Source organism: Harpia harpyja, chromosome 21 (genome assembly GCF_026419915.1).
Source record: "Harpia harpyja isolate bHarHar1 chromosome 21, bHarHar1 primary haplotype, whole genome shotgun sequence".
Classification (NCBI taxonomy): Eukaryota; Metazoa; Chordata; class Aves; order Accipitriformes; family Accipitridae; genus Harpia; species Harpia harpyja.
The window spans coordinates 11,250,629-11,274,766 of NC_068960.1; the positions used below are offsets into that span (position 1 = coordinate 11,250,629).

The 24,138-nt window shown below is 40.0% G+C and overlaps 2 protein-coding genes across 2 annotated transcripts; both read right to left on the reverse strand.

Annotated features, from left to right (window-relative positions):
• Nucleotides 1-2: 2 nt before the first annotated feature.
• On the reverse strand, nt 3-6,410 carry LOC128134719 (transmembrane protein 238-like). The gene is made up of 2 exons (XM_052772776.1): nt 5,877-6,410; nt 3-2,948 (listed from the first exon to the last, which is right to left on the reverse strand). Exons 1-2 carry the CDS (start codon nt 6,278-6,280, stop codon nt 2,939-2,941), a joined length of 414 nt encoding a protein of 137 aa, XP_052628736.1. The 5' UTR covers nt 6,281-6,410; the 3' UTR covers nt 3-2,938.
• A 5,684-nt stretch (nt 6,411-12,094) lies between these two features.
• On the reverse strand, nt 12,095-18,245 carry RSL1D1 (ribosomal L1 domain containing 1). The gene is made up of 9 exons (XM_052773168.1): nt 18,137-18,245; nt 17,884-18,023; nt 16,939-17,077; nt 16,162-16,310; nt 15,901-16,002; nt 15,196-15,289; nt 14,980-15,108; nt 14,001-14,216; nt 12,095-12,630 (listed from the first exon to the last, which is right to left on the reverse strand). Exons 1-9 carry the CDS (start codon nt 18,170-18,172, stop codon nt 12,289-12,291), a joined length of 1,347 nt encoding a protein of 448 aa, XP_052629128.1. The 5' UTR covers nt 18,173-18,245; the 3' UTR covers nt 12,095-12,288.
• Between the last annotated feature and the right edge of the window lie 5,893 nt (nt 18,246-24,138).

Consider the following 24,138-nt stretch of genomic DNA (forward strand, 5'->3'; position numbering starts at 1 on the left):
ACTACTGTTGAGGAAATCATTAACAGCATTTATTTCAAAGGCCACGGTTTGGGGTTCTTTGTCTGTTTGTTTTTTAAATACACATCAACTGACTGTATTAAAGGATGTAGCAGCTTGGAGATAGTATAATTCAAAAGGAATTAAACATTAGATATGTAAAAGCCTTCAGTAACTTTTACAACCTGGATGGAAGCATGCATTTTCTGTGTAGTTCTTCAGTAATGTTCAATCTGCTCAAAATGTGGGGTTTTTTTTTTTAATTCAGTTGAATATGTAATGTTTACTTCTCCAATTCACATAATTAGTTACAGTGACATATGACATTATTTGAACTTAGCCCTCTTAACCAGCTGTACTTAGTTGCTTATTCTCTACACAAGCTGCTACTGCAATAATTATCTTCCTCCCAGCAACTCTCACTCCCAGAAGTCACATCAAACAGATTTTTGTAGAATTTACTAATTAATTTAATTTCTCCCTGGAGAAGATATTCCAATTTAAGGAAAGTAAACCATATATACCACATTAAAACTTTCTTTAGATACAGTCCACATCTAGAGTCTAACAACAAGCTTTTAATCCTTTCTACATAATTACAAGTTAGGGGTTTGGCTTTTTTCCTTTAGTGGAATACAGGATACTGTTTTGATCTAGTTTTAAGGCTTAACCAGCAAGAAAAAACGCTCCTATATAATCACGCTCCTGTAACCAGAGTTTAATTCCTTGCTGTGTTTTTAAAGAGAGTGCATAGGACTGTCCTTTAAAGGAATTCTAGTTTCAGATGCAAAACTCTGTGTTCACACAACAGCAAGCAGTCCTAAGCATGTACAAGTGCTTCTTTCCAATCAACAATATAAACATTCTTTGAACGGACTTTGTGCTGCATTGAGCTACAACTGTTAAGGATACCAGGGACTAAAATAGTGTTAAATATTTGTTAATGTTTAACTCCTAATAATTCAGTTGCCAGTTGCTATTTAGTATTAGCCTTCCTTATTTAGAAGGCAAATAGACTGCACGAAATGGTAACTGGTTTATATTTTCAAAAAGAAAGGATCATAGCTTACAATAGTTATTGTTGCTCCACGGCAAGTACTTTTTATGTCATTGTTTAGACACACCATACTAGTAACATTCTAGCATTCTGTGATTAACATCCTCCTTTACTGATGTCAGCTCCTATATTTAAAACATACATACTGTTCATAATTGTAAACGTTTGAATCCCCCGCCATTATTGAGTGAAGTTGCAACAGCCAACAACATTCTGGCTACCATCTTATGCAACAATCATTAAGTATTGATGCTGGATTTAAAATTAATTACATTGTAATCTACAGTGAATGAAAAGCCCTGCTCAATTCACTCTGGTAATTATGATTGCAATACTAGAGCAGAAAAAAATTTTTTCACCAGACTAAGTATGTGAATGGCTACACACAAAAGTTTTGGCTTAATTTATAGCTGCTACTAATCATTCCACTTATTAAACATTACATCTCATAATTCAGTTTACAAATGAAACTACAGGGAATCAGAAAAAGCAGTTATCTCTGTTCAGAAAAAATGTAACAAAAAAAATTCTTGTGAATGACACTGAAACAGTGATCTATAGGTTTTAAGGGAGGAGTTTTTGTTTTTTTTTTTAATCAGACCATTGTAACAACACAGTGGTGTCACACTGCATTGACTAAAAGGAGGAAACAATTGTATACACCTCCTAAAAACTGCAGTTAGTAAAGAAGAAATCACATTACAGACCTTCAAGTTTAGTTTTCATCTAACCTTGTTGAAAAACTGAGAGCATTTGGAAAATGTTTAAAAATTAGAATATGCATAGAAAAGTAAGAAGTTACTCCAGTAATTTACAAGAGAACATTGAAAGACATTTCAAGAGTTCACAAGGAAGTACAGCCACAGTATTCTTAGTAAACATTTTCCTTAAATCCACCTCTAGTATTTGATGAGGTGTGGCATAAAAACGACTGTACATTAAAATTTTAAGACCTACCCATATTTGCTAATGGTGGGCTCAAACTCTCAGTGTTAGTTCAAAACCAGATGAACTCATGAGGAATTTCTCCACACAAGAATTTTAGTTATCATTAATATTAATCTTTTCCCAGATGCTACTTCTCAGTTACATCTAAATGTAAAATTGTTAATATTGTAAAAAGCATTGGAGTATTTGCTAACCAACAGGGTGGATTTTTTTGGTGGTTCCCCTCCCCAAATGCTTCAGCGTTAGGAAAATAATTCCCAAAAGCACTGGACTAAAAATGCTGCTTCTAAGAGTCATCATATTACATCATTTGCAACTATGAAGAATGTACTGGTATGCCAACATCACTATTTTTACATACCTACTTATAAAATCTCAAATTCCAGGTTATTCCAAAATAATGATGAAACTTTACAAGAGTCACTGTAAATTGTGTATTTACACTATAAACAACTTCTACTACATCTGCAACTTTGCATCAATAGTTTAACATAGATATTTTAAAAGCACCCTTACAAAATTATTGCACTGGCAATCATAAAAATTCACAGTAAGTTTAACTTCCAGACCTCGGTAAAACAGTGCAAGAGCTTTTCATTGTGCAAGAGCTTTTTATCCAAACATTCCCAGGTTATTAAAAATAAAAAAATCCTATATTACATGCTGCAGTGATTTTTCTGTGAATCAGGGTTGGGAGATCTAATTTATGTTTTGAAATGGTGAAAAACACCCACAAAAAAACTATCCACTCCAACACTGAAATAGGTGCATTTGGCAGAGATATGGCTCTATGTGTCCATTTTATACAGAGTCCATAATGGTTGCAGAGGTTATTCCACAATGAGAGAATCCTATTGCATTGAGTAGGGAATTCTCTTTCCATAATTTGCAGCACTTCCGCCACTTTTAGAGGCAGTAACTTCGATAGTTGTGTCTTCAACAGATCCTGCAGATAACACATTAAGAAAAGGTTATTCCAAAGTAGTCTTAGAACAAATAGTCATATAAAACTCTAAACTGTTATTTGAAGTCACTCTTAAAAATATTTTTCCTCATGTTTAACAGCCAACTGGGACCCAAATAAAATACCCATGAAGTCAACAGACCATCTCCAATGGTGACCGAGTGTGGATGTCTCAATAAAGGCATAAGAATATAGCATGCAAGTAATATCTCCTCAGGATATTATCACAGCTGCCACTTACTGCCCCAAGTCTTTTTGAGCCAAATACATTATCTGTGCATCTCTTCTGTTTCTTCCTCTGGCTTTTTGAATCAGTAAATTTTTATCTGTCACATTTCCCTATGCCAAATAATCCAACACTTCAATTACATAGCATGTGACAACTCATTGGTCCCTGCTTTGTCTTGGGAGAGGCATTCCCTATGTACCCTTTCCATACCACTTATGACTGTATAGACGTCTAGAATATTTTATACTCTGCATCTCTTTTCAGGCTCAAGGATCCTAATCTACTTGTTATTCCTTTAATATAATTCATTCCATATCTTGATAATTCTCACTCTTCTCACTCACTTCTACTATATAATTTTTAAGATAGGAAATCAGAACAGCATGCACTATTCCATTAATAACTTCAGAAAGTTATTAGTGGCAAGAACCAGAAAATTATCTAAGTGACAAAAATACATAAATAGCTTCTGTAAAGAAACTTCCTTATTAAGGCAACAGTTAATTTTCCAAACACTTGCACTTTTTTTTTTTTATATTAGGTGAAACCTGAAGTTAATGAATGGCCAGTATGGTGGGGATGGGGGTGTAGGGTTTGGGTTTTTTTGGTGGTGGTGTTTTGGGTTTTGGTTGGGGTTTTTTTTTTGGGGGGGGGGGGGGGTTGTGGTGGTGCTGTTTTTTCCCCTCCTCTCTCGTGACAATATCTGCCCAAACATGTTTAACCCGTTTGGTTAAGTTCATAAAGATCTCCAGATGGGGAGAGGATTTGGTCAATCAGTAAGGAATGATCTGATTCAGACAGTTGTTTATGAGTAGATATGAAGTACTTCGAATGAGCTTACTTCAAAAGGGAACCCTGAATTATCTTTGGAAGTGCAACCATTTGTTATCCTTTATTTTACCTTGAAAGTAAAAACCACAGCGTTCATGTTACAATGTGTAACAACTCTTACACACTCCCTCTGTCTTGGTTCCTTTTGAATTACAATTAGTAATGCAATTGTACCAAAGTTTGTTTACTGTAGCATTAGAAGCTGCTGTTTACTTGGGAGAGCTTGTAATAAAGCACACTATACATCTGCCTCTATAGTTAACAATAAACCACAGATTATTTCTAATTAGAATCAGTAAAATGTAAGATTTGAAATATTAAAAAAAACTTCTAGTAGTGAAAGTTTTAACTGTTATTACAGCAAAATACACATCTATGTAGGCATATTGAAAGTAGGTCCATCTACAGAGATAGCATATTATCTGCTGAACTCAAAACCTGTAATTGCCATAACATTTAGATGAAAAAGGTTAGGCATAGTCATTTAACAAATATCATTTCTTCCCTGCAAATATGGTTCTCTGTCAGTTCTAAACCAACTCCAGGAAAAAAAAAAAAGTCTAAAAAGAGGAGAATGACTCATTTTCAACAGTCTGTTTTCTAATTGCATATATAGTTAATAATAAACTACATAGCAGTAACAAATCTCTTAAAGCTGTATTGCTGCTGTTCTTACTCCACCTCCTACAAGTTTTCTATTAAGCAATAGTTATCTATATCATATTTCCCTACTGTTAGAACTTTGTCTCAAGAAAATTCTGTGGCTTTCATGGAGGAAGGCTATTTCCACATGAACTTTTCTGTAAACCAACAGTAGCTTCAAGATTTAGTTTCAAGGAGCAGCAGAAAAAGCTGACTGTACACAGTGAATCAGAACTGCAAAATGTTCAGAATTCTTCAATAGTTCAGACACTTAGTGCAAAATTGCTTTTACAATTCCTTCAGAAAAGGATTTTACATAGTGAAGTGAAAGCTTGACTTCCCCCTCCCCCATTTTTAAGTCATTAAGCATGCTTTTCTTCCTAAATAAACAAGTCTACATTAATGAACGCACTAGGGATATTTTGAAAGGCTTGATGATCTTCAATGATGTTTCAAAGTTGGACCTACACACTTTCTTTGCACACTGGAGAGCAGCACATCTTTTTCAGATGACTGAGGCTCACAACAAGTAGTTTAACTATTGATTGCATTTATGAGTTTCAAACTACTAGCTACAACTCTGCCCCTAAGTTAAATACAAGTCAGCATTTCACCTTTTTTGTTGTTGTTCTCCAAGAAAGAAGCATTTCATGTTGCTAAAGAGGGAGCTTCCCCTCACGAGGGCTCATGTGGGTAGTGATTAGTGGCTACTCCATTACCCCACACTTACTTCTGGCGGCATTTGGAGTCACCGTCAGGACCAGTTCACGATCAGTTCAGAACCGCATGGCTTCCGCGCTTGCGGTCTGACAGACCTCGCACTAAGCTCTCTGCATACCAGCTCCATCACACTCACACACGCTTTACTCCAGCTGGCCTCTTCCATTCTTGGACGTCTACAGGAAGTATCATCCCTGCCTAATCAAATTTGGGCCATCTCTCTCCGTCGGTTTCTAGTATCACCTGAGCTGAGAAAGATTCCCCGCAATTTAAAAAAAAAAAAAAAGCGTCAGCTGCGAGCAAGTGGTTTAACGTAACAAGTTTTTATCTCGGGTAAGAGAGTTTTTTCTCAAGTTCCAGCCAAAAGTGAGCCCCCCCCCTCCCCCTTCCCTTCCACCGTCCCCTTTCGCAGGAGGCCCGTCCCGGCGCGGTGGCACGCCCCGGGACCGGCCTCACCGCGGCCCGGGCGGCGGCCTCCCGGCTCTCACCTGCTGGGGGCGGCGGGGCGGCCCCGCGGGCCCCCGGCGCGCTGGAGCTCCAGGTCGGCGGCGGCGGCAGCGCGGGGGCGCGGCGCGGGGGCGAAGGCGGAGGAGAGGCGGAGGCTGAGGCCGTGCACCAGCCCCCGCAGCAGGCTGTCCCCGCGACCCTTGGGCGGCGCCAGCCCCACGTCGTCGCGCAGCTCCTCCGGCGGCACCTCCAGGTTGCCCGCGTACCAGAACACCCACCAGACGAGGCTGAGGAAGATGCCGATGCCGCCCGCGTAGATGAGCAGGTCGGAGAAGAACACGTCGGCGAACACGCCGGCCAGCAGCACCGCCAGGCCCAGCGCGTCGAAGGCCAGCGCCAGCCAGAAGGCGGCCACGCAGCGGCCCAGCCCGCCGGGGGCCGCCATCGCGGGGGAGCGGCGGCGCCACCGCCGCCTCGGGCCGCCCGCACCTGAGGGGAAGGCGGGGCGCGGCGCCGCACCTGAGGGGGACGTCCGGGCCGCGCCCCTCCGCTTGCACCTGCGCGCGGGGCCACGCCCCCTGGCGGCGGGGCTGTCGCCGCGCCCCGGCGGCCGCTGAGGTGGAAGGCGGGAGCCCCGCGCCCCGCCGCCGCTGCTTATCTGAACCCGCTCTAGGGGTGGCTGGCCTCGTTCGCCGAGGCCCCGTGCCTACCGCTGGGCTCTCCCCGCCGGCCATGTTGGACGCCCCCTGACAGGCCTCTTCCTCCTGCCCCCGACCCGTGGAGGCGGCTGGCTCTTCCAGGCGTTGCTCCACTTTGTGAGAGAGTAGCAGGGACGGGCGTTGAAGATTGGGCTGTCGTGACCGCCAGCACTTTGGAGTTGAGGTGTCCCTTGCAAGCGGTGGTCTCTGCCATTTCCTTGTGCAGGTGAGCGTGAGAGACGCAGCTGGACCCGTTCAACTGTTTCCAGTTGAGGCGGTGTCACCTTCCAGAGGGGGGGAGGTCTTTGCCTTAGTTTGCTCGGATACCCTAGAAGGGAGGCGCTCCAAAAAAGGTGGTCTTGAGATGGGCATCCACGTTGTAGACCTCCACACTTGCAAGAGGAGGTAGCTGTTAGTAGGCAGCAGAGATTTGCAAGACGGTTATAATAGGCGTCTGCAAAGTCTTATAGACAATAACTACGTACTTGAGGAGGTTGGCCTAAAAAGGGTAGTTGGAATACAACTTCATGCTAACAAGCAGGAAACTAGTTGTGAATGAAAAATGATGAAAAATCCAGCAAGTAAAACAGTTATGTAAAAGGCAAAATGCATATTTCAGTTTGCTCTTTTGTCAGTTAATGACCTAGTACGTATCTTTTAACGCTCCCAAGCCCTCAAGCGCAAGAACTATATTTGGCTGTAAGCGCTCTTGCACATAGTCTCACGAGGCCCTTAAATCTAATAGTTTGTTTAACGATGGATAAGCCACGCTGTTCCAGTAACTAGAAATATCAAGCCAATGGAAAGACTGACAGGCCTAAAAGCATATGCAGCTTCCGCGTATTTGTGGATGTACAGTATGCCAAGAACGATGCCGCTGAGGAAGACTGTTCCTCCAATGACAATGAGTGCTATTGGTTTACTATAACACTTGGTTCACTTACTGCTCCTGCTGAACACTGAGAACCAAGACTAAGTAAAGCCACTTCTTTGTTAATGACTGCCTCTGTAACTGACATTATTCCATGAAAGCTGTCCTTAGGAAACCATAAGCTAAAATCCTCTTAAAAAGAAAAAAAAGTTAAAATCATTCCAAGTACTTCAACAATAAAATATCTTTCACTTTGAGACCTCATACCACTTCTATCTTGAGAAGAATTATGATACCAAAAAGCCTATACTGCTATTCTTCCTGATTATTTTCAAGTATCTTTCGGATTTTAAAGTTTAAATGTAGCTTCAGTAAAACACCTATGGTTCTACTTCTGCCTCACATTATGGTGTTAGATAACCTTCTAACTTTTGTCCCTCTCAAAAGTGTAAGAGAAAGACTATAATGTACCAGCTGTCCAAGTTTGAGTGAGGTTCATATACCTGCTTAGTTTGGGTGGGTTTATTCCATTAGAATCAGAATAGCTCTTAGGCAGTCAAGCTAATTTTAGCATTACATACTTATCCTGATGGCAGTAGGAATTCTAATAATCATATACAACCCTAAAAGAAATAATCACGACCATTTTGCCTAATGTGAAAATTGATGGAGTGAGAAGGCAGATCTAATTACAATAGAATAACAAATACTTAAGGAATTTTAAACAGAAATCAGTATTAATAATCTTAACTCAGATTCTTTGGAAAAACAGCTATTTAAGTCATAGTTCTAGCCCTGTGGCATTCTTATTGTGTGCCCCAAACCTACCTCCCCCTGGTGCCCAACATGTAATTAACTCCTACAAAATGAGTTTGTGAACAAGTTTTCTATTATCTTCTCTGCATCCCTCCTGCCAAGGCTTTGGTTTGATAATATTCAGGTATTTGCTTTATTATTAGCTGTTATTCTTCCCAGTAATGCTGAACTTCAGGGCTAATCTGAAAGTGTAAGTTACATTATCACCCTCGTCCTACCAAACATGCGTACAAATATAGTGATTTCTATAAGCATGGCAGAAAGCTTACAGACCAGCTACAGGCATAAACTAGTCTATGTTTTTTTCTAGACAGATGGTATTTTTCTTCCCTATTTATCTGTCCATGGAAATTCATTTTTCAGTGAGAGCTCAATATTATTCAGAACACGACACCGCTGAAGTTACTAACACATTGAATATATCTCCATTTGATTCTTTTTAAAAAAAGCACCCAGCTATATAAATCAGAGTAGAAGTTAATGTAGTTTTTAAGTTTTTCCTCTCTTGCAAAAGTAGTTCAGCAGGCTTTTGGGGGGGGGCAGGGAAAGAAAGGCACTTTGGCTTCAGTAGAGTAGTAAGTTGCAAGGTACCTGCACTAAGTTGTTTCACTGTAGTTTAACACTTACTGCAGTCTTTTGAAAGACTTGCTTCCTAACTCCAGTTTATCTCTGTGAGGAACATGAGTTAGTTCCCACTTTAATACAAATATGGAGAACAAATGAGCAATACAGAATCAATTCTAGTCAAAACAACCACACTGTGTGCTACTAGAGAAAGTATTTTGGTAGTATCTTTATTAAACCCTTCAAATAAAAGCAAAGGCTCCTTGCGCAAGCTTGTCCTTAATCTAAGAGTTTCGTTTAAACTCTTGCAGCAAATTTTAATAACAAAACAGAATACTTCTTTTTTTTTTTTAAATTAGAATGTTGATATTTTGAAAGTTACCAACTTCCTCTTCCCTTCTAGCTTCCATACAGCCACTCTGCTTTCAGTACTTCTAAAAAGGACATGAACTCGCTCACATTAATGATACACAAAAAAATTTTGGCTATTACCCCATCTCCACAAAGTACTTAATGCAAGGATACGTGAGCTGTGTAAAGAAAGCACTGTTTAGATATATCTTGACAATTCTGTATTTTAAAATATATTATTCTACACTCTTAATAAAGTTGACAGATTTTTCTATTAAAAAAACACAGACAAATAGTACTATTGAAAATGTTGCATAAGAATTTAACCAAAGTCCCCTTTTTAAATTCAGAATTATGGGGCTCCTAATAGAACTTGCAGTAATACAGCTTTATTGTAAGGCTGATAATTTTACTAGCCATACTATAAATGGCTTTTATAGTTCATTCCTCCGTTCTTTCCACCTTCAATTTTTAAATAGAATAAAGATTGTAAGGTCAAAGATACAGTACCTTAAATTATTCAGATATCTATTAAACCTTTCCCCTCCTATTTCCAAAATCAGTCAGAACAAGTATTACAGGAGTAAAAACGGTTGGTCTATAAGAATTTATACATAAACATACCAGATTTGCTTTAGTTTCCTGATGGTCATTCCCAGAAATGTCCTTACAAAGGCTCAAACATGACTACTGCACACTAGCTGTTCACGTTAAGACTTAATACTCACCAATGCGCCTTGCAGAGCTAAACCAGCTCACCCCTTGGGGAGGTGTTTTCCATCTTAGCTGCTTCTGCCAGCATAGAAAATTCAGTTATCTTTGTTAAAAGAGCATTTATACTAAAGACATGGATTGGCAATTTGGTCCTTACAGCTAGCCAGTTGAAATTAGTTCATTGAAAACAATTATGTTTTACACCCGATTTGATTCTGTAATGCATCCGCAATAGGCACAGCTTCAACTTGAATGAATGTTTGTTTTTCATATTTTGTCCTTTCTTGATTAGCAAAGTGACAGGTTTTCCCAGGTCTCTCAAACAAGCAAGAAAAACATTACTAAGAAGTAGTTTCCTGAATAAACATAACAAATTTAACTCCGTCATTCAACACTGATCTTCAATACATACAGTGCACTGAGAAGTTGAGAAACACACCTCCCTGTAACAATGGCAAGGGTGACTACTGCAAATGTCTCCAAGTGAAGATCTGTGATAACTATGTCAAATTATTACTGATTTTCTGAATTCTAAATATGTACTTTTTAAATAGAAGAGTACATTACTCTTAGGAAGATAAAAATCACATCAGTAGTGTTACATCTTATTTAACTGTCAGAATCCTGGATACTCTGCAACATAAAAGGAACAAATTCCACTATATAGTATATTTTATATATATATACTTTTTCCCCAGTGGGTTAATTTGTAGCTATGTCAATCAGATGCTTTGCATGTCTTACCTAGCTGTATGAATTCTAGTGCTGCTATCAAAAAGGCAAGACTAACTACTGCAGTCCTAACATAAGATTGGCTCAAGGTGCTGCAGAATTTCAAGGCAGTAGTTGTTAATGTTTTCAATGTGAAGGAGGTGTTTTTCCAGCACCTAGAAGCTAGTATGGTTCACTATCAATTATTCATATAGAAGTTGTGATCTTAAGTTCATAATTTTCTGCACATCTACAAATTAAGAAACATTTTAACATGAATGATTAGAAACAAAAACACATTTCCAGAAAGGAGGCGAGTTCTGTATCTATTCACTTACTCCACTATTATGGAAATGAAGTAATATTTTGCAGCCCAGCCTAGAAAGTGATGGGATTATTTTTGGACAAGATCAGATCTTTTTGTTAGCAAGGATCTAACACAGATCATCAAGTCAGACTTGCTTTTTTTGGCTACGATTGATTTGTTTCTTGATTAAAAAATGTTTATGGTAGAGCAGAACAAGAGGTCATGGGTTACAGAAAATTGACACCATGGATCAAGCACAATCTTTTCATATTCTTTAGTGTTTCTTTTACCACTTATTTAGCACCCAACTACTTTCTAGGTAGCAAATCTATTGATATGGGATGTCCTACATAGGAGATGGGATAGGTTTTTTTGAACTCCACAAATTAGGCTAGTTACATACTGTTGATTAATCTTCTTGTCTCTTAGGAACTTTTTCCTATTTGGACTTGAGTAAAATACTGCTAATAAAGATTTTTACCACTAGGACTTTTCATCACAAATCTGCCTTGTATTCTTTCTCTGAGGAAGATGTGAAGTAATCATACAGGGAGCAACAATTTGGTTATTCTGTAATTTCAAATATATAACCTTTCAGTTCTGCAGTGTATATTTTTCATGCCTTTATGGGACTGGTTCACTTAGCTGACACACCTGAAATTCATACGGCCTTTGGTGTTTTTCAGATGGCAGAAACAACACTATTGTGACCAGCATACAGGGACACCCTCACTTGTTCTGGTAGCAGAAATAAAGCCCAAAAGTGAAGGAGATTTTGCTTGATGTCATAAAGTATAAATGGTCAAAGCATACAACGATAAAAGTAAAATTGTCCGTGCTTTTTTTTTTTTTTTTTAAAACACACAAGTACCCTAGCTAAAAATAGCTAAAAAAATACATTAAGTTTGGCTTGTTATCAGGCTGCTAACTTAAATATCTGGAATAAGATCGGTAGATGTCAACTTGTTTTCATTATATTGAACAATTTAAGAAAAAATGGTAGCAGCCATTTCACATTTTAAATCACATTAAATAGATTGCTGCTCTTGGTATACATGCTTCCTGCTTCAGCCCTTGTCTGTTCCAGTACTAAGCTATGCTTCAGGAAGATGTCACTTAGAGTTCTCAGCTTTTTTTCCTGGAATAGTCCCCTGCCTGCCCTTTGACACTTAAAGAATTTGAGTGCTTTTAGTTTGGGCCAGGAAAAGATAAAAGGTAAGAAAGAGAGCCAATTAAGATTGTGAGTTTATTTGTTCCGGCTTGTCAGTTAGAAGGAAACACAAATGAATCATTACGGGTCTCCATAAAAAAAGCTCCTGGGATCAGATTTTCTTAAGAAGGTATTTTACTTCATCAATATATTTGTTTACTAAAAAGACACCACTGAATGACTACATAAAACATGTCACAACAGACAACATTCATGCTGATTGTGGCTGGCGCACTTTCTTGGGTGCTTGCTTTGCTGTTTTTGAAGACTTCTTGGCTGACTGTATTGATGTGCCAGCTTTGGGTGTTGCAAAAGACTTTGCTTCAGGCTTTTTGGGAGTCCTTTTCATTTCTTTTTCTTTTATTGCTTCCTTTGGCATGCTGAGCTGCTTGGGTTTTTTCTGTTTTGATGAAGTCTGCAAGTCTGCACGCTCTTCTGTAACTTTATGTTTTTTTGGAGTCTCCAGAGCTAGAGGTTGTTTCTTTCTCTTACCAAGGGGTGTTTTGGTTTTCTTGCCCAGGTTGTCACATTTTTCTGGACTTGGTTGCCTTTTCTGTATTTAAGACACACAAAAAAATTACCCTTCCACCTAAGAAACATCTTTACTGTTTTTCAAGAAGAAAACCATTATAAATGACAAATGCTTTGTATCGATTGAATCGTGCCCTCGCCCAAATAACCTGTTCACATTTCAGCCTGGAAGCAGAGAATTAAACACAGAACTAAATCATGAAAATAATGAAAAAATAACTAAATAGTAAGAAAGTAAATAGATTTAACAGATGCAAGGATCCTCTTGTCCAGTCAAGTCACTGACCTCTGCTGGCAGAGCTTTAAACTACAGTCCTCTTCTTGCTGCATTTCCAGGCTTAATAAATTTAATAGAGATCAGTTCTGTTTGAAGTCCAGCTGTACACACACAAACTGACTGCACTCTTATCTGTGCACCAGGCCTAGTATTCCCTGGAGTTCATCATATATTCCCAAATGGCCCTCATCTATTCATACAGTAGATACTCTAGCTGTATCTACTCCCAGGTTTCTGGAAATAGGGCTCTGGCAATCACATCAGCTAACGTAGGCCTGTTGCATGAGTGCAGCTTGAAGCAAGCTGTATGAATTTTTTTGGTGGGCCTGCACGATAATAGCTTTAATTTGGGCATCCCTGAAGAGGTACATAGTTAGAGTTTAAGGATATGTTCCAATCATAAATGCAGTATAACTCAGTTAAATTTATAAGTGTTACTGTTTTATTTATCCAAGTATCTTTCCTAGATATTTGTTAAATGTGAGAATTATCAGTCTGGTTGTTTTGCAGACATGTTAATGACATGATCCATATCATCTCCAATACTGGCAACAGTAAGTCCATACAGTACTTCATGCAAGCTGCTAGCTCTCAATTTATATTATGTGATTGTTAATGTTGCATATTACTATCCTAGAGAATGTTACTTGTTTTTCCTCAAGTTTTGTACTCCAGGCAGAAGATGATACATTAAAAAACATTAATTTTTCAAGAAATTTTCAATTATAAATTTTCTGATTTACTTAAGTATTAAGCTGTTTCTCAATCGTTTACCCTTTCTTCTGACTTCAGGCGTGCTATTCAACCTAGACAGAATTGCTGCTACTCAGAAAAATACGTAAAAGGACAATAACCACTGGTTTCCTGTCTGTAAGGGGGGTTAACTAAAAAATAAAAAAAACCCCTCAAAAACAAAAAACCCCAAAACTAACTACCTCCCCAAGGCACCACCCCCCTCATACACTCAACTCTTGCTTTCATGATATATTCACAAAAAATCCAGTTCACTTGAAGTGTGTTAACACACACTGCTCCCTAAGGAGCAACGAACAATTTAAACAGTTCAAAATCTTCAGTTTTAACTCAAATATGAATTTCTCAATATTATTAATTACCTTCAGCTCAGCTAAGCTGGTTGTTTGCATAGGCACCAGTTGTGGAATTTCTTCATCATCCTGATCACCTGGTTCTTGGACTACTTCTACTTTTTCTTTTATCACAAGCTCCTTGGTAGCAGCAGCAGCAGCATTAGCATTAATTTCAGTTGTCAAAGTGACTTGACTTGAATTCAGTTTTTTAGCTGCTGCCTTCGGTTTCTTGTTCTTTCCCTTCTAGAATTAATTGGAAGTACATCTCAGACAAATCCCCGTAACATTTCTAAATGTATAATAATTGTTTTAATATACTTAAAAATGATACCGTCTAGCAACATTAATTTAAATACTGTCGTTCAATAGACCTGGGCTGGTCAACCATATGTAAAATATGAAAAAACGCATTACTTTCAGAAGTTTATAATAAATAGCTCATAAGTAAACAATAACATCAAGATTACAGTCTGTAAGTTTAATATATATGCTCCAAATTTATTTTGGACAAAAGAACATAATAAGCAGAACTCAGTACAAAGGAATAGCTGATTATTTTCTTTTTTTAAAAAGCAGGTGAGCCCCCCCCTCATGTATACAAATACATGAGCTTGTGAATTATTCAGATGCCACTGATTAGCCAATAATGGATGCATAGTCTTGAGTCCATGTATTGCTAATGAGTGTACTTTCAGAAGGCAGATCTGAATAAACAATACAAGCAAAAGTTCTAAGAATGAATCTCAGCTCCCTACAGTTTAGGACTAGAAATGCTTAACTTACTTATTTCCAGTTTGCTTTACAATCTGTCAGGGAGTTTCCATAATTTCATTAGTATTACTGAGTATTTGAAGCACTCAGAGTCAGGAGCACCTAACCCATTTGTAGCCATAAATGCCTGGGATCAACTGCTCAAACATTTAAACCCAACACATCAGACACTATAATACATAAAAGGAAGCCAATTTGGTTTTATGGTAAGTTTGAAGAAATTTTTTTTTTTTACCTTTACTTCCTTTTTTTTGAGAGATGGCTGGCTGTCAAGCTCATCCAAGTTGGAGATATTTGCAGTAAAAATCGGAAGTGCAACTGATCTAAGCGTTTTGAGGTGAAGAATTTTTACATTTTTCCAATTCTGCAACAACAAAACCAGTATCTTATGTAAAAATAACAAGGCTCAATTATGAACTGACTTGGCTTTAATGCAATCAATCAGCAGTACCTTTGGTAACTTCTTAGCAATCACCTCAGCTGCTGCGATGATATTATCTAGTATCTCATCAGCTTTCATTCCAGTGTGACCTATACGTGCTGTACTGAAAGAAGTGAAGAGTAATATTTATACAGGGGCAAATAAACATACTTCAAGTTACTTGTTTTTAGGCATACCCAGAAATGAAAAAAAGCCCACTCATCCACAATTATCTTAACTTCCATAAAGGATGGCTGGCTATTGCAGAAGTCTTTTTTAATAACAGTTAGAATAGATTTACCTGTATTAACCTTTCTGTATTTGGATATGCAACTACTGCCTTATATTACTAAGCTTATTACCAGTTTAGATCATTTTCGATGCACAGTAAATGAAAAAAAGTCTTACAAGAATAGAGTATTTTGGAAGTAGTTTTCACCTAATTTAACAGTAATATTTTTCTAAGATTGTACATGCTGTTTGACAGTGAGAGTTGCCTAGAAATTCCTTAGGTGTAAGGAAAAAGAGACAAGAAGTGCAACTTCACATTAAAACTTATTAAATAGAACTACTGATTTCTTTATACAGGTTAAGGTTCAAAATGGCCCGTATCTGGAATGGTGACCCTTAACCTCTTTTATTCACATATTAATGGCATAAAAATAACTCACTTAAAATTCCCACAGTTAAGGTACAACTGTCCTTCAACTCAAGTATTAATCTATTCATACTTACTAACAGCACCCTTTGTTGGTAACTGGGAGTGTAGTCCCCTGGATATGTTTTTGTAGTTCCTTAGCAAGATTTCTGGCTTTCAGGTTTACAGATAAAGGTGCCCTAAAAAAGAAAGTGTTTTTTAAAAAAAAAAAAATAAATTTAAAACCACCCCAAACCAACCCCGCCCCCCCCCCAAACCCAACCAACCAAAACTTTCTAAGAGGAATCTAATCTTAAAAAAGATAATGCAAAATGGATACACAGAATTTAAATACCTACTTTTTCCTTTCATAAAAGTGTTTTCCTAGATGCGAGGGCAAGAGCCTTCTAATTCGGTCATCAGACAGAAAGAGATCAAATCTGTTCAGGAGGCGACGCTTAGCTTCAAATAGTTTATACTCTTTTTTGAGAGTTTTGTATGAGATGATCTGCAATGCAAGTAACAGTTTAGTCCCCACTGCTGAAAACACAGCCTAGAATACTACTTAGAACTGCACAGAATTAACATGCATAACTGATAGTCTATCACGGTGCATTATTTTAGAATGCTGAAGACAATCAGTAGAAAAAGGATACAGTACTTTTTGTTTTAAGAATCAAACAATATGGATCTCTTGCACAGTAACTGCAAATTACCAAACAGAACTTGAGTACATGGTAACACCTAAATTAAGGTTAAATACAACAATAAAATTATTTTCTAGTTCTACTGCTAGTAGCATAAACAATCCAATCCAGCTGCAAAGAACTCCAATATTCTTTTACGTTGTAAGTTTTTCCAGTTGATTACTCAAACTAAATACTGAGCATTTATCTAGCAATTACATCTGATTGCTAAAGATCCTGTTTCAAATTGAAGAAATTACTCTGAGTAAATTTTGGAGTTTAGAAAAACTACAGTTTGAATAGTAAGAAAAATCTTACTAGAGATCATTAACTCAGAACCATTGAGATTAGAATATTAAACAGCAGAAAACAACAACTACTTTCCCTTTTCGCTGGAACAAGAGGAAAGAAATGACAGTACTATACTACACTATCATATATCTCTCTTACCTGGCTAACACTTCTGATCCCATTCTGGATTAAAAGTTTCCTGTACAGATTTTCAGTCTGTTCTGCTGATAAATTTGGTTCATCCTTTGTGAACAGGCAAACCTCGGCTGTTTCTGGTCGAATGCCATGGGGCAGTGGTCTACAACGAGAATATGAGATGGACAGGGAACGCCTAAGAGGAGAAAGAAGTTTTTTTCCAAAACTAGGTCTACCCTGTCTACAGAGATCAATACCCTTAACAAGTACTACAGGGAAGCCATGTATCTAGATTCTGTTCTTTGTTAACTACTAAACGTCCTCTGTGGAACCCATACTTTTTAAAGCACACAGAAGTGTAAAAGTGAAACAATCCTATACCATGGCTCCAGTCAGATACACCGCTGAATCCACCTACACTGCCAGGAGCAGTCAGCACACAGGTCCTGGGAGGAGGAGGAGGAGCATCCATTCTCCTCTCTTAACACCACGGCCGCATCCAGTCATGAGACAAGTCTTTGTAGTACTGGGGCCCAGATAAATAGATGTAAACTTTCTCAGTATAGCATAACTATAGTTTAAAGGAAAACTTATAACTCACATTCGCTTTGGGGCATCACAAAAAAGAAACAGGTATCTTTTTAATGATATGGTAGCGAGTTAAGGCAAAGAAGAGACAGATTTCTCTTCTTCAACTTCAGGATTGAAAGGCACGTACCTTGTAACTGGCAGCCAAGAAAACCAATATTCTACGCGTCAATAAAGCAGGCGCGGCCGAGCTTCCAGTTACGCTAGAAGCGGGGCCGGAGCAGTGGTGCGACCGGACAGTTCTCGCTCACGGCACGGGAACTGCCAGGACAGGGCGGTGCCAGTCAAACCCCTTAAGCTCCCGATCAGCAAAGGGCTCTCTTCCAAGCCAAGGGACACGAGCAACCCCTGCAGCTACACGGCCGAGGGTGAATTTCTTACATTTTGATGACCTGCGCCACCCGCGGGACCTTCCAGACCGTCACCAGGAGGTGGACGTTCTCGTTCTCGTTGAGAAGCAGCGCGTCTCCCTTGGCCTTGCTTCTGGCGAAAGCCAGGAGGGCCTCCACCGCCTTCTTCACCTACAACGGCACGACAGCGGCAGCAGCCGCGGTTAGGGTCGGGTCGAGTCGAGTCGAGCCGAGCCGAGCCGAGCCTAGCCTGGCCTGGCCTGGCCCGGCCCGGCCCGCAGTACCTGGGCGCGCTCCAGATGCTCCGGCCCCTTCGCCATGGCTCCGCCGGCGCCACGTGCAAGCCGCCGCGGCTGCGCACACGCCGCCTTCCGGGGCACGGCCGGGGCGCGTCCGCCGGGTGGGGGGCGGGGCTCCCGGCCGCCCCGCCCCGCCCCGGGAGGCGGGCGCCGGGCGCCAGGCCGGAGCGGGGGCGAGGCGGCGGCGCCCCGCGTGGCCGTGGCGGGGGTTAGCGGGGGGGGCCTGGCTCCGAGCTGAGCGGCGGGGGTGGCCGCCGAGGCCGTCGCGCAGCCCCCAGGGCGAGTCGCCGGTTCACGGGCTAATTCGGCTTGGAAGAGAGCGCCGGAGGCCGCCCGTCCCGCCTGCTCCAGCAGCGGGGGCCAGCCCGAGGTCAGAACCACAGAATCACTGAGGTTGGGAAAGACCTTCAAGATCATCGAGTCAGGCCGGGTTTGCTCTGGGCTGTACCCGGTCGGGGCTTCGCAGCCTCCAGGGAGGGAGGCTGCGCTCCCTGGCTGGGCGACCCGTTCCTATGCCCGAGTGTCCTCACGGTGAAAAAAAGTTTCTGTCGTACTCGCCTTGACCTGCTGCTGGCGCTGTGCTGGCCCGGGCCGGGGTGCTGCTGGCCACCTTCGCCTGCGGGGAACATGTTCAGGTGGCTCGCGTTTAGCTTGCTGCCCCCCGGGTCCTTTCCAGCAGAGCCGCTCCCCAGCCGGTCGTTCCCCAGGGTTGTCGCAAGGGGCTGCTCCTTCCCAAATGCGGGTTTGCATTTGCCGTGGTTGAGCATGGAAGGGGTGGTGTTGCCTAAGCCCCCCAGCCTGCCTGGGTTCCTCTGCACGTGAGCCGTTCCCTCAAGGTTATCGATTGGTCCCCAAGCTTGATGTCGTCTGCAAACTTGATGTGACCGTGCTTCAGGTCACTTCTAAAGGTATTAAATAGAACAAGTCCCAGGATAAATCCCAGCAGTCCACTTGTTACCGGCCCTCGGGTAGAGTACAAGCCATTATCTCTGCCCTCAGAGGCCCATTGTCCAACCAGTTGTTAGCCATCTAGTTGGCCACCCGCCCAGACCATAATGTTTAGGATACAAGAAGATCGTGGGAGGCTGTTGAAAGCTGTGCTAAAGTTGGGGTGAATGCCATCCACTCCTTTCCCCTCATCTGCAAATCTAGTCATTTTGTCATGGAAAGTAATCGGGTTGGTCAGGATGATTTGCGGTTGGTCGATCCACGCTGATTGTTCCCAAGCACCTCCTTCATGTGTCAAAAATGTATTCCAAGAAGACTTGTTCCATGATTTTCCCAGGAGCCAAGTGAGCATGACTGGTCTGTGACTCCCAGATTCTCCTCTTGGTGTTTTCTGAAGGTGGGGGAACATTTGCTTTTCTCCAGTCATTGGGACCCTCCCTCAGTTTCCTCTCAAAGCTGACAGAGTCTTGCTGTGACTTCAGCCAGCTCTCAGCATACTTGAATGCAGCCCAACCAGACCCAAAATCACTTGCCCCACTCAGCAACCATCCCACATGTCCTTGTTTGGCCTTTTGTCACTACTGTAGCAGTAGAAGTTCTTCTTGTTGCCCTTGTCATCCTGGCCCGGTTCAACTGTAGGTGAGCTCTTATTCTCCTAAGACAATCCCTACATGCCTGAGCAATGTTTCTAAATTCCTTGCTTGCAGCCTATCCCTGATTTTACCTCCTGTATTACTGTCTTTTTGCACTGGAGTGATGTCGTAAGTTTGCTGTTTAGCCAAGCCAGTCTCCTGATAGATCTACTTGTTTTCCTGAGTATCAGGAGGAACTGTTTTTATGATTGGAGGAGGTTGTCCTTAAAGACCTGCTGCTAGCTTTCCTGAGCTCCTTTGCCCTTCAGGGCTGCCTCCCATGGGATCCTGCCTACTGGTTCTCTGAATAAACCAAAGTTTTTCTCCTGAAGTCCAGGGGCTGTACTCTGCTAGTTATCTTCCTCACACACCTCTCAGCACCTTGAACTTCCCTATTTCCAGGTTGCTACAGTTGAGGCTACCACTGATTATCACATGCCAAACCATTTCTTCCTTATCTGTGAATAGTAAAGGCAGAATTGCTGCATCTCCATTTCAGTTTAGGAATGCATTGACTGACTACAGGAAGTAGCTTAATTGTGGGATGCTTACTCCATCCAGTTCCAAGGTGGGTAAGTGCATTGTCTTCAGATCAAATCTAGCCTGGAACCATTTTGGCCTCATACTGGCAGTGCTGTGTGCACCCTGGCAGCTTTGGGCTGTCTGCATTCATCACACAGGTAAACTGCTACCTGGATAACACGGCTATGCATAACCAGGGGTTAAATACCCATGAAATTAGGAGTCTTAGTCATTCGCTCTTCTCCTCTAGATTTTTTCTCCTCTTTGCCTTTCTAGTTACGGCTTTATTCCTACTCATCAGATGTCTTCCAAAAAAATGTGTCAGTCAGTGTGCCAGTACAAAGAGAAAGGAATTAAAATACCCTAGTCTCTTGACAGGCTGCTTTATGTAACAATGATTTATGTTTTCATTCTGCTGGTAGTGTTCATGGAGCAACAGTGGAACAGTTGATGGCTTCAAGACTTCCCCAGACTTAAGAGTGAAAAAAAATCCTGGAAAATGGAAGTTTTTGTTTTCTGTTGTGTGATTTGTACAAATGAACAAAATAAATGGAACTGGCTAAGAAAAAGAAAAGCTGTCCTTTGTTGCCATGTAGTTGTATGAAGTATTCAATAGAGAAATTACTGAAAGGCTAAGAACATGCAGAGTAGCCAAATAGGGCAGACTCAGTAAAATCTTTTCAGCATGGGTAGAACTTACGCATATGATACTAGCTGTGGTGTTTTATAATCTGATAATTGTATTAGTCTTGCTCCTATCTCTGCATAGGCTTTGCATATTTTAGAGCAGCCATGTTTTAATAAAACATCAATGTATTATTGTGACGTGTTAAAACAAACCAGAAAAAGTCAGGTGACTGGGACATCTCTCCAAAAATAAGCTAGGCTAGTCTTGCAAGATATGATTGAACAGTATGTCTGAAGCCTGACTGTACTGGGTCAGCATAGCATTAATAGGATAAAACTAAAGGGACTATTATTAGTGACTCAAATTCAAATTTTTCACGTATTCGTCTCATCCAAGTACATTTTTCTGCAACATTTTAAGTCTGACATGACTAAATTTTACTAGATGTGGTTTAACTGACTTAGTATGATCATTTTCTCTTGAAAGGTGTTTGACATAGCTAATAGAGCTGTCCTGGAAAAATAAGTTAATCTCTGGATAAGAAGTATTTCTGCTTAATACAGCGTGCAATGAATATAAACTATAAAGAGTGTACTTTTAGTTTAGCAAGTTCACAAATTAATAGTTAGTCTTACAAGGGAAATTACGTTTGTTACTTTCATCAGTGTTATCGCTGTACACTAAACATATTCTGCTGTAGCCCTCAATTTAACTTTGATTATGAAAGTACATATTTTTCCTTAAGCCATTTGTCACACTTATTTTAATGCTAGGATTTAAAATGACATAATTGCAAACCACTCTAACTCATTACTTATTTAAGAGGATATTTCTATATATCCCTGATTTTATACTTTCTCCTAGCAAAAGGGATGTACAAGCATCAATTGTTTCTGCTGTAAACAGGTCTTGAAGGTTTAAAATTATTATTTTAGTGTGCATCGCAAAAGTTCCAGTACCAGGCTTGTGTTCCTCCAGATTATTTGATGGCAGATGTCAAAATCCCAGGTCTTTATAAGTATACTTCTTGCAACAAAACTACCACAAAGAATATGCAGAAATTAAACCAGGAGTAAGAAGTCCCTTACAAAAGAGATCTCAGAAGAGAATCTCCCTGCTAGATCTGGAGTTCAAGCCCTAGTTTTCTTTAGATTGTGTTCCTTTGCAATCCTAGTGTAAGCCTCTAGCTATAATCTAATTAACTGTCAGATTGATGGATGCTTACAGTGCAAGTTATTTACTTATTCAAAGACTACTTTCTCAGAAGAACAGAGGCACCTGTCTTTGTGACACAAGCTGCAAAATTTTCTTGTTACAATCTTTTGCCTATCATCAGTTCTACAGGCTTAACAGATGACAGGAACACAGCCTCAGGTACCTTTTTTCATCCAACAGTTAGTCTGTCATATCTTATTACTCTTATTCAGAAATACGTGGACTTTTTTAGGTGTAAGTAACTGAAGGGAGATGCAGAAAAATCCAATTTACATTGGAAACTGAGACTTTTTGGGAAGGAAAGCCAATAAAAGGATATGTATTATTGAAAGTTATATATAAACACAACAGATTTTGGGTTTGTTAGCATAAATTTCCACTTTATATTAAGACTAGACTCCTTTCTAGCATTTCTTCAGAGAAAAGAAATATTGTCAGGTTTATAGTGCATTAAAATAAACACAAGGAAAGAAACAGGTTCACAATATAAAATCTTCAGTAGTAACTCCAGTTTTGTTGGTATATTTTTCTTTACCAAATCCTCTAGCGTATACAAAAACCGCAGAATAAGTAAGAGCTTTTAAGTGTCAGTTCAGGAAGAAAACAGTCTTTGTCTGGAGTACATTTTACCTGCTTTAACATCATCATTTAAACAGTCTGCATTAAGAACCAAAAAGCCAGAGTAATACAGAATCAAATACTTGGGACATTGAAACAATCTTTTTTTCTTCGGTAATATTCAGTAATAAACACTTATAAAAACACATTTCTCATAATTAACATAGTTTTTAATATATGGACTGGTGCCATAAATAGTCTAAAACAGAGGTTCTTCATTGAGCAATTTTCGCTGGGCTTTTTATGCCACTGAAAGAAATCTGTAGAGGGGCATAAAATTTATGGCCAGCAAATATCCCCGTGGATAAACCTCCTTAAAGCAGCCATTTTTCTTACAACACTATTACACCATTATCAATAGCTTGTTGTTCAAGAATACAATTTACTACCAGAGTAAGTGTCTCAGGAAATCCATGCCATTGTGTTTGTGTATCAGTTCCCGATTGTCTGCAAAGATGACCAAGGTAGCTGGAATGGTTTCAAGTAGGTAGTTGATGGCAATGTTAGTCAACTGATTGGTATACCCATTCCTCCATTTAGTGTGCTTTACTTCTTGTAACTTGCAGAAACAAGTAATTACTTTCCTGTTGCAAAATAATTAGTACTGCTGCACATTCAGGTTTGGGTTTTTTTTTTTACATTTAATTATTGTTACATATACCAAGGCTTTCAAGTTCAAGGACATACAAGGTCTTAATTTATAGAATTATAATTTATGTTTTTATAAGTTACATCATGGCTATGCACTTAAGCCATATCTACACTACAAACTTTGGCCAACAATCAGGGAGAGTAGGTGTGATCTCATCAGTACCACACTGCGCATACAGACTGCTGTAAATGCCATTATACTGGGGGGAAAAAAACCCCCAAATCCCTCCTTTCCACAGAAACACACTCACAGTTTTGCTGGTGTTACATCCACACCAGGACCCAGGAATACTCTGCCAGTACCATATGCTAGCACAGTTACGCTGGCAGTGCTCCTAGGGTTCCTGTAGCTTCAATCCAACTTCTGTTCCCCCCCCCCCCCCCTTTTTTTTTTCCTTCCTTTCAACTGTTGTGGTTGCACAGCTCCTTTATTTTTTTCATCTTCAACACAGCATACCACGTTTTCACAAAAGGAAGTATTCAGAGTGGTCATTTAAAAAAGTTTATTACATCAGTGAATCAGCAAATAGTATTTATTTCAAACAAAGCCACATTATCTTTTTTTCTTCTTTCATCTAGATTTAGCTGTACTCAATAGCAGTAAAAATGGGACTATAAAATGTAGAATGGAGATGAAATGAAAAAGTTGAGATGTAATCTGAAGACTATTCAAATGTAATGTACTTTCAGCTCTTCTAACCAAAATGCAGCCAATTTGTGTAGATTTGTGCCTTACATTTTTGTATTGGCGTGTTTGTTATAGAATGCAAATA